Genomic DNA, 15,209 nt, shown 5'->3' with positions numbered 1-15,209 from the left:
GTTTCATGAGGCGCGCCTAAGCACGCCTCTCGCCTCGGCGCCTCACTAAAATCGCCTCACCTCGGCCCAGGCGAGGCGCTGAACTGGCGCCTAGGTGTGCCTTTAACAACTATGGTTGTCATGCAATTATGCATTCTTGACATCAAATTGTTGTAATTTCCATCCATAGGTAGATGCCAATGCTAAGAGGATTCTAACAGTTGTCATCCGGGAAACAGGGGCAAATGTTTCCAAATAATCAATGCCATAGGACTGAGTATAGCCCTTGGCAACCAGTCGTGCTTTATACCTATCAAGTGATCCATCAGCTTTGTACTTTAAATTGAAGATCCATCTACATCCCACCGGTTTTACATCCTTTGGTCTAGTTACCAGTTCCTAGGTATGGTTCTTTTCTAGTGCCTTCATCTCTTCCATCATGGTTGCTTTCCAGTTGACATCTCTCATGGCTTCCTCTACGGATTTGGGAATGGCAATTGCATCCAAAGAAGTCAAGAAACTTTTATGGGCAGGTGATAGGCAATGGTAGGATAAGTAGTTGGCCAATGGGTGTTTAGTACATGCCCTAACCCCTTTTCGAATAGCAATGGGAAGGTCAAGGTCTGTATGCTCCAAAAACGTTAAGTTTGGGTTAGGATTGCTAGATGTGGGGTTCTCACCTGGTGTGCTATCCAAACTCAGGTTTAGAGTTAATGTCAAGTGTGGCTGAGGATCACCAATGGGCTGCCGTCTCTTATAGACATAGGGAGAGCATTTGTATCTAATAGTACCAACATGTCCAGAACCTTCCTCCTCCCCAAGAGAATTGGGTAAGATTGGAGAGGCAGAAACTGAAGGGTGAGAGAAATCAGTGCCTAATGGTGTTGTTTCAAGGGTAGGGTTAAGATTTTCCCAATCTAGGTCAAGTTGATCAATGATGGTTGGTCTGACTGGGGTAGACTCAAAGAAAGGCTGGGATTCATTGAATGTGACATCTTTAGAGACATATAATTTTGAGATTCAAGATGATAACACTTATAACCCTTTTGAGTAGGAGAATACCCAAGAAACACACATCTAAGAGCTCTAGGGTCCAATTTATCCCTGTGAATTTTAAGGATATGGACAAACACCTTAGGGTCAATAGTGTATGGTGATTTATTTCAGGAAAAAAGGTCATTAACTTTTGGAAAGGACTAAGGCCATTAATAACCCTAGAAGGCACCCTATTGATGACATATATGGCTGTCAGAACTACTTCCCCCAAAAAATATTTGGGCACATGATGGTGATGAAGGATGCTTCGTGAAACATTGAGAAAATGCCTCATCTTTCTCTCTGCCACCCCATTTTATTGGGGAGTATCAATACAAGATGACTAATGAACAATGCCTTCCTTCTGAAAATAGTTATACAAGTGGATGTTAAAATAATCCCAGGCATTGTTAGTGCGAAATCGTTTGATAGGAGTGCCAAATTGGGTGTGGATCATTTTACAAAATGAGGGTAACAATGATCCTATGGCAGGCTTTTCTTTTAGAAGAAACACCCAACAATCATCAATAAATGTAATGAACCACTTTGCCCCAGAATAATTAGGTATTTTGGATGGCCCCCAAACATCAGAATGAACCAAATGGAATGGCATAGAAGTAAATTTATTGCTAATAGAATAAGAAACTCGATAATGTTTTGCAATAATACATTCATCACATTGAAAATTGCTAGGATCTAAGGAATTGAATAAAGACAAAAACATTTGTTTTAACACAATAAATAAGGGATGTCCTAATCTAAAATGATGAAGCCTTATAGCAAAAAGGTTAGAGGCAGACTGAGAGGAGGAGTAGGCCAAACTATGTTGCTTCCTTATAGAGCCTTCACCCTTCCCATCCAAGATGTAGAGCCCATTGTGAACCCTAGCCACACCAATCGTCTTCCCCGTGCCCTTGTCTTGAAACTTACACGTGTGGTGAGAAAACAACAAAGCAATTTAAATCATTGGTTAGTTTGGTAATAGAGATCAAACTTGTTGTTAGGCTTGGGACATGAAGAACTTGGTTAAGTGGTAGCCAAAAAATTTATGATACTTTGTCTTTTCCTACTATAGGGATAGTAGTACCATCGGCAATTGTGATTTGTTTAGTGGGTTCAAGAGCTTCATATGTTTCAAAAAACTGAATGTTAGGAGTCATGTGGTCGATAGCTCCCGAATCTAGGATCCATATGCTATTCTTGTCAGTTTTAGAAGCAATGAAAGACTCAAAGGAATGGTTACCTTGCTGCACCAAAGATCATGAGGCTCCATCTTGGAATGTCCGAAGGAAAGCTTTTAGTTTGCCTGATTCCTCTGGATTCAGTTGTGTAGATTCTTCTACTTCTGAAATATCTTTCTTTGTTGCCTCCTCTTCTAGATCTTTGTTAGATAAATAGCCTTGATGCTGCCCCATGTTCTTGAATCCTCCTATCCTGCTTAACACAGCCTCCTTTCCATGTAGCTTAAAACAGATTTCTCTAGTGTGCCTTGCCTTCCTACAAAACGTGCACCATTGTCCATCACGGTTGGAGGTTCGGTTCTGACCCCTAGGCCTATATAATCCAACCTTCTAGGAGCCTGGTATGCTGTTTTTCCAAATTTGTTGTCGCCTCCATCTTGCTTGCTAACCAAGGCCGATCCTTCTGTGCTAAGGACAGAAAGCATGGCAGATCTTCTATTCTCTTCACTCCTAACAATAGCAAAAACTTCATTTAAATTAGGTAACTTATCCTTACCAAGGACTTGTATTCAAACCTGATCAAACTCGAGATTTAGGCCTGCTAGGAACTCTACTATCCGGTCCCGTTCAAGGATTCGATTGAGAGTGGCAATGTCGTCTTGGCATACCATCTTAATGGCTTGATATTGATCAAGCTCTAACCAAAGACCTCTCATCAAATTGTAGTATTCGGTGATAGTTGCATGGCCTTGTTTGGTACCATTGATCTCTATTTTAACATCAAAGATCACTGATACATCCCTAACTTGCGAGTAGGTCTCATGTACGATCTCCCAAACTTCACGGGCAGTATTAAGGAACATGAAGTTCTTGCTAATCTCCAGTTGCATCGAACTCCACAACCATGACATGATGCGGGAATCTTCCACATCCCATGTATTGAAGCTGGAATCGTTAGCTACTGGAGGGTTTGCTAACTGGTGGCTGCTTTTTCCTCACCCTTTAAGAAGCGTCTTAACCAGCTAAGACTATTGGAGGAAGTTCCTACCATCTAACCGATAGGATGGATGAATGCCTGGTAACTCTCCAGCAATAAGGGGCTGATCCAATGGAAGGATGTCTCCGGTGGTGACTGTCGGAGTTGGATTTGTTGTTGTTGAACTATCTAACATGATGGATGAGGGAAACAGACAGTTGAACACAAAGGTATGAACACGAAGGAACACGAACACAAAGGATTTCGACACCAGGGATGGGCTTAAAAGACGTCAGAGGATAAATCTAGAGGAGCTAGAAGTGAACGGCAGGCGAACTCGCCTTCACGCGCCAGTGCGTGGGGTCGGAGCGAGCTTAGATGGCAGCGCGTGGCAGCTAGTGGGGTTCCGATCACCGGTGATTTTTCTGGGGTTGGCCGATCTGGAGATGGCGAACCTAGTGGTGGTGGTGCTGCTGCAAGATGATGGCCGGACAGAGGAGTTCCGACTTGAACAGTGCAATGATGACACTTTGGACAAAAGGAAGTGGCTGTGCAATAAAGGCACTAGGGTTTACTGTATTAGCCTATTAACGAGGCTCTGATATCTTGTAGAAAAGGAGAAAGGGAAGCCGTATTGCCACACGTTTTATTGATACGAATCATAAATATTTATACAAGTAGTTTCCTAAGAATTCTCCTAAGATTTAGGACTAGATTACATCCCTATTATCTAGATTACAACACTAAAAAAGATAAATCTAAGAAATAATACAAGATAATACAAAGCAAAAAATAAATAAAACAAAATAAATAGGAAGATGATAATGGATGATTATCTTGGAATCTTCAAGGCCCGGCTCAGTCTTGTTTTTATTTCTTCAACATGATCAAATGTTCATCCATTTCTTGAAACAGCTAACAACTTAAAGAGAAGAAAATATCACTTATAGATTGTAGTTTTGGGGCTTTATTTTGGCTTGGATTAAAGGAAACATCAAGCTCAATGTGAATGTGCCTAGATCAGGTATAGGCACAAATTTGTGCTCAAGTTGAGGAATTGTGTTGTTGGATATGTGAGTTCACAAAGAAAAGATAAAAAAGGCAATCAGGTTGTGCGATTGTGAGAGATTGATTGGAGTTTGTAACAAGTGTTGTGACAAAGATTTCAGATTTCAGTGATGGTGTTGACTGTTAAAGATAGTCCTAGTTCTTGCTGTCCACAAATAAGAGGACAGAAGAGAAGATGATGTAGTTTTGTTCTTAGTAATAGGCAGCTTTATTCTCAGTTGCTTATGTGGCTAGTTAGTTTTGTTCTGTTTCAACAAACAGCAGTTATCTGCTCATTTTGTTACTGCCAGCTGTCAGTAACAGTTAGTTTGTTAGAGATCCTGTTGAGTAGTATTTAAACTCAACTAATCTCATTGTATCATTTGAGATCCTGATTAATAATTGGGGAGATCAATTCTTTCTTCTCAGTTTTCTCTCAATTTTTCTTCCTCTTCTTCTTTCACATTGACAGTGTGTGCCATAATTGTTAATAGCCCTGGTGGGAGACAACCAGCAAGGGGTGTCTGGTTTCAGTTTCATGGTCGTGCACTGACTAGTGCAAAGCTCTTGTCAAAGAGGAGAAATGTTGACTGGAGCTTCTGATGCCTTGATAATGGCTAGTTCAGCAAGTCAAAGGCTTTTGATGCTTATCTGGGGGCATCAACAACTTTGATTAGGACTTTGATCTCTACAAAACTTGAGTGGGAGTGTCTGGGATTCCAACGATTTTGGCTTGGCTCAGTGAAGCTTGGTCTCATTGATTTGATAGTTCCTGTTGAAATTGTTGTTGGCTTGATAGTATGATAGATTTATATTGTCGTGTTTCTGTTGATGATGGTGAAGATGTTGGTTTTGTTACTTTGTTTTGTTGTGATCAGGGATGGGATAATGAGGCTTCGATGCAGCGGTGTTGGATTATCTCCAACAAAGAGTTAGCAATGTCCTGTTGATTTTCTGAAGTTTTCTGAGTTTGAAAACTGATGAATGATAAAGTAGACGAAAACTCAGAAATTGGTGTTTGATTGATACCAAATTTTATGCATTACAGTCAAAAAATAGAAGATAGAAGGAAGTAGGGGGAGGAGAAGAGAATAAGTACTTGAAGAAGCGTGAATGAAGGGACGAGAGAGAAATCAAGCAGGACAATATCACTTGTATTCAAATAATTAAAGCCGGTGGAATTTCAATAAACATCCTATGCCTATTTAAAGGCTGAATTCCAATCCTAACTATAACATAATTACGAAATAATCATCTCAATAAAAGATAAAAACCTAACTTAAAGTCTAAGAATCTAAAATCCGAACAAAATATGATTCTAAAACCTAAACCAAATATAATAAATCAAAACAAAATAAGATTAAATCAAACACTTAAATATCCTATCAAACGTTAAAATTTAAAGTCCTTGTTCCTCTTCAAATATGATCAAATCTAAACCCAGTAAATCAACTACAACAGAAAATGAAGTAATAGAAGATCAATACCTGCAATACTACTGACGCATCAAATAAAGCATATGGTTGTGCTTTAAGTGCATGAAGATTTTCTCCTGTTGCTTGCAGAGTAAACTCGGGGAAGGTTGCCTCCAACCAAGAGATTGCCAGATTAGAATTTCTAACAGCTATTGGATGGGTAGATTTCAGCCCAAATGTTTGAGCATCAGTATATATCTCCAATACAGACTCCAATTTGTGCACGCTGTTGTAGAACAAAATGCTTAGAATCCTACCTAAAACACTAGCAAGAGTGCAAAAATAGACAATTTGACAAGTCCTTAAACTATGCCATCACGATAGACCATCATCACCAAGCCCAACTAGAAAGGATTTGGGGCATGAAGAGAATCTCAGTCATCAGATACTTTATGACTTTTACGAATGCAATGAAATTCAGTGGTTATTATGGTTAAAAATTTTAGCATTGAAGCAAAACATGAAACAGAATAAGGCATTTTATCTAAAAAGCAAGTTGCAATTTAACATATAAAAAAGATAAGAAAAGTTTTCATACAAGAGGTGCCAGAGTAGACTATTAATAAGGAATACACTTTGATATTATTTGCATGTATTGCTAGGTAATGAATTAATGAAATCTGGATAATGATACCAAATTCAAGTATCACAAGTGTCTAATAAGCCGAATTGCTGTAATCCAAAGATAAAAAATAATAAGCGAAAGTGCTAAACATATAATGATATTATTGCTGATTCCAGGCCTAAGCACTAACTAACTACTTTTCTCAAACAATTATTGAGAGCAAACACAATTGAGACGAGGGTTACCTTCCAAAAGGAACAACTGGGCAAAGGACATAAACTGAACCATCACTAAATAGAACAAAGACCTACAAGAAGGAATAGAGCTGTTACTTGATAATTGAATCCTTCAATATTCAAAACCATAAGCAATCTCAATAACAAGGTATATTAACGAATGCATCAACTTCAGCAGCACTAGATAATACCTAAGGGATATTGATATGAGATATAAGGAGAGAATGCATGAGCATGAACGGTACACTGAGAACATAACAAGAGAAACAACTTGCACTTGATTGAACAAAGAATGTTAATAGCAACTAGTGACAAAAGTCTCAAGAGTACAGAGAAAATATTCCTGGACACAAAATCAGATAAAACAGGAGATTTTCAATTGAATTCACATATGCCTGACTTCAATAAAGTAACACCATAATACCAGAAAAACAAATAGCAACAGCAGAGGTGATATGGTTTAAGCAGTGATAATGGTATTAGTTGGAATAAATAATATTCATGTTTTTTACCTTCATAAATATCTATATTTATATAAATATATATTTTAGTAAGTGCCAACTGTCCATAGATTTTAAGACCACACTACCGTTGATTCATTAATAAAACAAGCCAATAATGAGCTCCATCATATATATTCCAAGATTCAACTGATGCATTTATTTGATCTGAGCCCTTGTCATTCATCTTCAGATGCATGACGGCACCAATAAATACACATTACCAACAATTCATTGAAGATCAAGCATCATTACAACATCCAATTGAACTTACAGAAAATCTATCCCACAAGTGGGAACCTCCAAAAGAAAAATCAACCGGGCAGATTGATGCCGCATTCTTGCATCTCCCCGCTTCCACAGGCTGTAAATAAAATTCCTGCTCTGGTTGTGCAAAAGCCGAGGATAAATCAAAAAGTCTGCAAAAAGAAAAATAACATTATCAATCAAATTCCAAATGAAGGGCATCATTTATGAGTTTTGAGAAACTAAGAACTAAGAAGCAATTACATCCTATGGTAAGAGGAAATTTGGATTTGGCATGCTCAGGAAAACAATCAAAAAGACAAAAAGAAAATGACATGAAAAAAAAAAAGGAAATTTATATCAATAACCAATATTTCCTGCATGCTAGAAAGGGTGCCCCCTGTGCACAAGGCTCCCCATTGTGGGAAGGTCAAAGAGAGACATTTTGTATGCAGATTTACCCTTGCTTGTTTTCTGGGGGGGCAAAAAATCTGTTTCCACAACTCAAACCTGTGATCTTTCAATCACAAAAGAGCAATCTTACTACAGCTGCCAAGACTCACTCTCTCTCCCCACATTCTAGAAAGACAACCAATTTTTATAGGTAACTTATTAGGACTGGATCTCATGTCCCTTTAGTGCAGCCTACTTCACTGGGTGGTCCTCTATGGAATGTAGGAAAAATAAAACTATACACTTTAAAATTACAGCAATCCATCATATATCGGGTGGACCATAATGCTACATGATCAGATCAGGTCACTCAACACCAATGCATTGCATGCAGCAAACAAAAAAAAAATGAAAATTCTAATAGATTGGCAGTGGCTCAAGAAGAAGAAGAAAAAAAAAAGAACTCAGACATGATCAGCATTATTTTCAGTTTTCCCCATATTACAATCAAATGCCGAAATGAATAACTCTCTAAGTCATGACCTAAACGGCAACTATAAAACATGGACATGGACATGCAGTACAAATACAACACAAGCACAGATATGCCAATTTCAGAAAAATGCCAGACACAACACAATAGGGACACATAAATTTTATGTATATATAATGAAATGCAATATACACAATCAAAATTAATAAACCATAATATCATATTTTAAATGTCCAACATTCCATTCACACGCAACAAGAAATGATAAAACTAATCCAAAAATAGCTGTTATAGCAGAAGGAAAAGAATGGTTGTAGGATAAGAATGAGTGGGTGACATGGCATAGGAAAAGAGATATTGAGTGGAAAAATCAGGAGAAAAATTGGGCTGAGGGAAAAAAAAAAAAAGCACTGTAAAGAAAAAGGTTACAAAGAACTGCCGTATCAAGGAGGATAAAACAGGCAAAATTTGGGTTGCTCATTTGGGCTGCTTTTGCATTATTTAAGCCTATGAATAATTGGAAAATTAGGGCATTAAAAATCAATTTTAATTGGTCAATTTAGACTCTCATTTTTGGATATTATACATAATCATTCCTGAAAAAGAAATAAATTTGCAAGAAAAAGAAAAAGAAATAAATTACATTAAGATGACAGAAATGTCAGGTGCAGGTCTAATTTTTGGATACCCTTATTGACAACGTGACCAATAGAAAAATAATAGAATAATCACACTTAGACATGTCAATAAAAGACAAACAAAAAGTGCTTGTAAGTGAGGGCAATCAAAGAAAGATGGAAGGAGTACTCAAAATTATTTAACAAAAGAGCAGAAAAACTGTCGTGATGGGACATTTTAGTAGCTCTGAAAAATAAAGGAATTACATGTTCTCTAGAAAAAAAAATGGTTCACAATTCTGAAAAATGTTAGGCAACCTATCAAAAAGATGTGGAAAGATGAATTGGGCCGAATAATATACAGATCGAAGCTCGGAAATGCATGGAGAAGAGAACTTTTTTTTGGATAATGAAATTATTTACTGTGATCCTTAAATCAAAGATAATGCTTAGCTAGCAGAGAAAAGCACTCTAGTTCTGATTTACAAGAATAAAGGAAACGTTCAACAACAACATATCCAGCTTTTATCCCACTATGGGGGATCGGTTACATGAATTCTAGACTTCCATGTATTTATATCTTTTGTCATATTTTCATTTAGGCCCATATACTTCATATCAAACTTTAATGTCTCTCAAAAAGTCTTCTTGGGTCTGCCTCTACCTCTTTTTTTGAATAATTGTTTTATTTCATCAATTCTCCTAACAAGAGCGTCTCTTGGTCTCCTTCTCACATGACCAAACCATCTTAGTCTAGTCTTTCTCATCTTCTCCTCGATTGGCACTACTCCTACCTTATTACGAATAATCTCATTTCTAATTTTATCTTTTCTTGTATGGCCGCACATCCATCTTAGCATCCTCATCTCCGCTATGCTCGTCTTTTACTCATACTGGTATTTGACTGCCCAACATTTTGAGCCATATAACAAGACTGGTCTTATAGCTGTTCTATAGAATTTTCCTTTCAGTTAATAAAAATTAAAAAAGGATCAAGCTAATGAGCTACAACCTATAAGAATGATTAACCAAAGATTAAGGAGAGAACCAAATTTAGTTTTATGCCAAGTAGGTAAGAGGAAGCCATCTACTTATAAAGCATCTAATAGAAAGGTCCATATATAAACAGAAGTCCACACAGAAGTCTTATGGAGGATTTTGGAAAAGAAAGGAAATTGGATCACTCGTATACAAGTTATTAAGGACATGTATCACTCATATACGTGTTAGGACCTGTGGAGGAGATATTAAGGCTTTTCCAGTTACAATTGGATTACATCAAAAGTTTGCACTGCTGAGCCTTCAACTTCTTTGTTCTTGTGATGGCTCAACCCAAAATTACATCCAAGAAGAGATGCTTGTTCTTGCGATGGCTTAACCCAAAATTACATCCAAGAAGAGATACCTTGGTGTATGTTATTTGCAGATAATATTATCTTGATATATGAGACAAAAGAAGCAGCAACTATAATCTCCTTTGGTGTATGTTATTTGTAGACATATATTTCAAGTTGAGCAAGTCCAAAACCGAATATATGGAAAGGTAAGTTCAATAAAAAGTGTGGATGATGTTGCATTAAGACTTGAAGACAAGTTATTCTTAGAAAATGCTAGTCTAGATATCTTAGATCAACTATTCAAAAAAGGGGGAGACTATTGAAGATGTTATGCATAAATCAACGCAGGATAGTTTAAGTAGAAGATTGTGTACTATGTCCAAAATTTTACATGATTGTAAAATCCCTTTAAAGCTAAAAGAGAATTTTGGATGCCTATAAAACCATCTAATGTAGAACCTAAACCAAAGAAACAAGAGTAATCCTGATTACTCAAGAGCAATATCAATATTCAATATTATTCATCAAAATCTCCTCTATATTATAAAGATAATCCCAATCTAATTAGGATTCTAGGATATAAAAGAAATCAAAAGAAACTAGGGAACAAATTAAAATAAATAAACAATATTAATTTTTATTTTTATGCCTAAAATATTGTTTCCTAAAATATTTATTTCTATGATCTTCATCATTCTCCCCCGATTGAAAAGAGCTCGACTTTGACGAGTTGGACTGTAGATACCACTCCAATAGCTCAAAAACTAGGACTCGAAAAATCTTTTTTAGTAATCCAAGTGTTATTTGAATCCAATCAACCTTTCCATTTGACAAGAAAGCAACAATAACCACTACCACGAGAAGAAGACACAATCTCATCGTCAAGCACAAAATCAATCACATCATTTTGCTACAGTATGTGTGGGATACAAGGAACCTAGTGACCAACGGGAACACTAGCAGGCAAGAGAGGAGGCTCAAATGTGCTTCAATGAGGAGTTAAATCTTCCACATTTAAAACAGGACTAACATTTATATTATTAGATAAGTTAAGTAAATAAGCATCAGGTCCAAGTTTTCAAATGATAGGAATGGGGCCACTAGCTCAAGCATGCAATTTCTTAAAGGAATGCTTAGGCAAGTGCTCTAGGGTGAATACGAACCATAACATAATCATATTCATTAAATTCTCAAGCCCTACGATATACATTAGCAACAAGTTTATAGTCAACATTACTTATTGCAATTTTCCTTATAATCTCAACATGTAGGTCATGGATGTGTTGGGCAAAATTTTCAATAGACTCAAAAATTTGGGCATCTGAGGGTAAGGATACAAGATCAATAGGGTGTGAGGAGAATAACCATAAACAATCTCAAAAATACTTTTAACAATGGACATATTAGTACAGTTGTTATAGGAAAATTCAGCAGTTAGCAAAACCAAATCCCAAAATTACCAAGCTTCTCTCCTATAAGACACCTACGGAAGTCTCCCAAACTACAATTCACAACTTCAATTTGTCCACCAGTTTGGGGATGGAAGGCAAAAGTGAATTTCAAACTTGTCCCAAATAGTTTCCATAGTGTCTTCCAAAAATAACTAACAAATTTGGCATCTCTATCAAATACAATGGAAGATGACAAACCATACAACTTAACAATTTTTCTAAAGCACAATTTAGCAACACTAGAAGCATTTGTTGTCTTACTACAAGGAAGAAAGTACTATCTTAGAAAACCAACTAGAACCAACCAATATATCCTCTAATCTTGGAAAAAGAAATTGATACTTGATGGAGATTTTATTAATGGCTCTGTTATCCACACATTCTCCAAGATCCATCCTTCTTTGGGGTTAAAAGAACAGGTATGACACAAGGGCTAAAGCTATATCGAACAAATCCTATACTCAAAAGGTCTTCCCACTTGTCTATTCAATTTAGCTCGCTCTTTTGGGTTCATCCTACAATGGGGCATATTAGGTAATTGTGATCCGAGAACTAGATCGATGGCATGCTAGATATCCCTCGTAGGTGGCAGGTCACAAGGGAGCTCATTAGGCATGATATCAAAAAATTCTTCTACCAATGGCTTCATACTAGATGAAAACTTCAAACTCTCAAAGGAACTTATGAGATTTATTCTCTTCCATATATAAAATGTGTATATAGTCAACTGGTGATTAGCTGATAATTAGGGTAATTACCTAGGCTGTAATTATACCCATGATCTGTAATTATCTCCATGATTAGTTCCATCATTGATTGTAATTACCCTATAAATAATAGAATTGAGAGGCTAATCTTTCAAGTTTTCTCTCACAATCACTCTCACATGGTATCAGAGCCTATGTTGAGAAAACCCTAAAAATCCCCTTATGTGTCTATTTCTAATGAAATCAAACCCTAATTTTTCTACTGACTACAACCGGCCAAACCTATTAGCACGTTGATCGGTGTTATTTCAAAAAACCAACCATACCATCATCCTCGAAATCTCCAAATCGGCTGACCCCTAATGTTGTGCGGCCATCTGCAAAGCCATGCACCACCGCACACAGACTGCTTCCGCCTCCACGCATCGGCGCATCTGTTGTTGTCTCGCCTCTGACCACTCCAGATCGGACCTCCGACACCCTCTAAGCCCATCTCCTTTGTCAAAACCCTTGCCATGTCTAACCTCAATGACACCATCTCTGTCTCTGGTACTTCCGTTTTAACATCTGATGCCTCTGTTGCCTCTCAAACCTTTGTTGTCTCTAATCTCAAGATACCCAACATCACCACTATTAAGTTGATAGGGTCTATCAACTATTTCTCATAGGCAGTCTATGTCAAAATGTGGTTCAAATGACAAGGCCAAACTGATTATCTTACCACAAAGGTTGAAAGTGTGTCGGCAACCAACCAGGCTAGATGGGAACAAGTTGATGTCCAGTTATGCAGTATCCTATGGCAGTCCATTGATCCATCAATCTTGCAACTCTTTTGCCCATTTGAAACTTGTGTTAACATACGAAAGGAAGCCGAAGCGTGCTATACAAATGATATCCAACGCTTGTATATTGTGGTCTCCAATATCAAGAATCTCAAGTAAGAGACATCCATAGAATCTTATCTAGGGCAGGATTGCACACTCATGCAAGAATTTGATACTCTTCTTCCTCTTACTACGACCCTCACTGAACAGATTGCCAAAAAAGGGAAGTTTTTCATGGGTATTGCTCTCTCTGGACTGAAACAGGAATTTGACGCCATCAAGTATCAAATCCTGACCAGCTCCACTAATCCTACCATGAAGGACTCTTTTAAAAGGTTGCTGAACATGTCAAGTGTGCATGGTGTCCTCTTCCTCTACTGTTGTTCCTCCAACCAAATCTTCGGCTCTTGTATCTCAAGCCTCCAACTTAGGAGGGAACAAAGGACGTAATAATAGTAGCCCAAGTCCACAGTGTACCATTTTGCAAGAAAATGGGTCATCTCGAGGAAAAAAGCTAGAAGAAACATGGTCGACCAGCTACTCCGCTTGCATCATCTACCAGTGCAGCTAATGTGTTTTAGAGTGATCCTACACCTGCCCTGTCTCCACTGGGTTCACAGTTGATACCTATGTGTGCAACTGTGTATGATGCTTTCTTGAAATTCCAGGCCACACAGTAGCCTCACTCTGGTAATCCTATTGCTTGCGTTGTTAAAGGCCCATCTCTTGGTTCTCGGATTATAGATTCTGACGCTACTGACCATATGTGTGGTAATGAACTTTTTTCCTCCTTACCTATTCTAATACCTTGTCCAATGTTACCTTGGCTGATGGCACCAAAACTACAGTTAAAGGGATAGGCCAAACCACACCCACCTCGTCTTTATCCTTAAATTATGTTTTATATGTCTCTAGTAGTCCTTTTAATTTAATTTTAGTTAAGTCAGCTCACTAAAACTAACTGGTTAGTCACCTTCACTCCTAACTCTGTTTGTGTACAGGACCAAGGGATGGGGCGGACAATTGGTATCGGGCAAGAGTGGGTCACTACCATCTGATTGCGCCTAGTTCATCGGTAGCTTGCACCAGTATCACCTCTCAGCTCCTCCATCATCACCTTGGTCACCCGAGTCTCTCTAAACTCAAGAAATTGGTTCCAAGTTTATCCTCTTTATCTGTTTTCAATTATGAGTCCTATTAACGTGGAAAGCACCCTCGTAGTCATTTTCCCCGTCACGTCTCCAATAAAGCTGAGTCCCCTTTCTCTCTTATTCACATGGATGTATGGGGTCCTAGTCAAGTTCAATCTACTTTGGGTTTTTCTTACTTTGTTGACGACTATTCTCATTGTACTTGGCTCTTCTTATTGAAAAGTCATTCAAAATTGTTTTCCATATTTCAAACATTTTGTGCTGAAATAAAGACTTAGTTTGGCAAAACCATTTGTTCCATAATGCTCCAAAATATTTCTCCTCGCAATTTACAACATTTATGGAAACTCAAGGCATTTTACACCAATCTTCTTATCCATATACTCCATAATAGAATGGTGCAGCTGAAAGGAAAAATCGTCATTTGATTGAGATTGCTCAAACTCTATTATTGCATGCTAATCTTCCTCCTCAATTCTGGGGTGACGCAATTCTTACTATTATCTTATTAATCGCATGCCCTCTTATGTTTTGCAGGATCAAATCATTCATCGTATTATGTTTCCTACTTAACCGCTTTCTTTCCTTCCCCTTCGTGCCTATGGTTGTGTTTGTTTTGTGCATTGTCTCTCTCCTAGACAAGACAAGCTTGTTGCTAAGGCTCTTAAATGCATTTTCTTGGGCTGTTCTTAGTTACAGAAGGGCTACAAATGTTATTCTCAAATACATCATGTCTACTGATGTCACTTTCTTTGAACATCAGTCCTTCTTTCCAGTTGCTCAACCCAACTCACAATGCATTGATCAAGTTTTACTCATTCCCTTTTATTCTCCTTCCTTGTCTTTAGAGGATTCGCTTGTCTCTTCTTCCACCTATCCTCCTCTTCTCAGTTACCATCATCATCGTCGTCCTCGCCCTGCTATCGATGCCAGGCCACCAATTGCACCGACCCATGCCAACTCACTCTCTCAGCCAGACGTCCCTCATCCCATGGA

At 37.8% G+C, this 15,209-nt stretch overlaps 1 protein-coding gene across 1 annotated transcript in view; it reads right to left on the bottom strand.

Annotated features, from left to right (window-relative positions):
- LOC127806180 (nuclear pore complex protein NUP88) overlaps positions 1-15,209 on the bottom strand; it is a 46,615-nt gene that overhangs the window by 9,873 nt on the left and 21,533 nt on the right. The window contains exons 4-6 of the mRNA XM_052343295.1: positions 7,269-7,413; positions 6,504-6,565; positions 5,706-5,919 (exon numbers count right to left, since the gene is read on the bottom strand). Of these exons, the coding sequence (XP_052199255.1) occupies positions 5,706-5,919; positions 6,504-6,565; positions 7,269-7,413 (421 nt within the window). The remainder of the gene's footprint in view (positions 1-5,705; positions 5,920-6,503; positions 6,566-7,268; positions 7,414-15,209) is intronic.

Source organism: Diospyros lotus, chromosome 7, assembly GCF_014633365.1.
Source record: "Diospyros lotus cultivar Yz01 chromosome 7, ASM1463336v1, whole genome shotgun sequence".
In the NCBI taxonomy this organism is placed as follows: domain Eukaryota; kingdom Viridiplantae; phylum Streptophyta; class Magnoliopsida; order Ericales; family Ebenaceae; genus Diospyros; species Diospyros lotus.
This window is presented reverse-complemented; position numbering and strand designations above follow the sequence as displayed.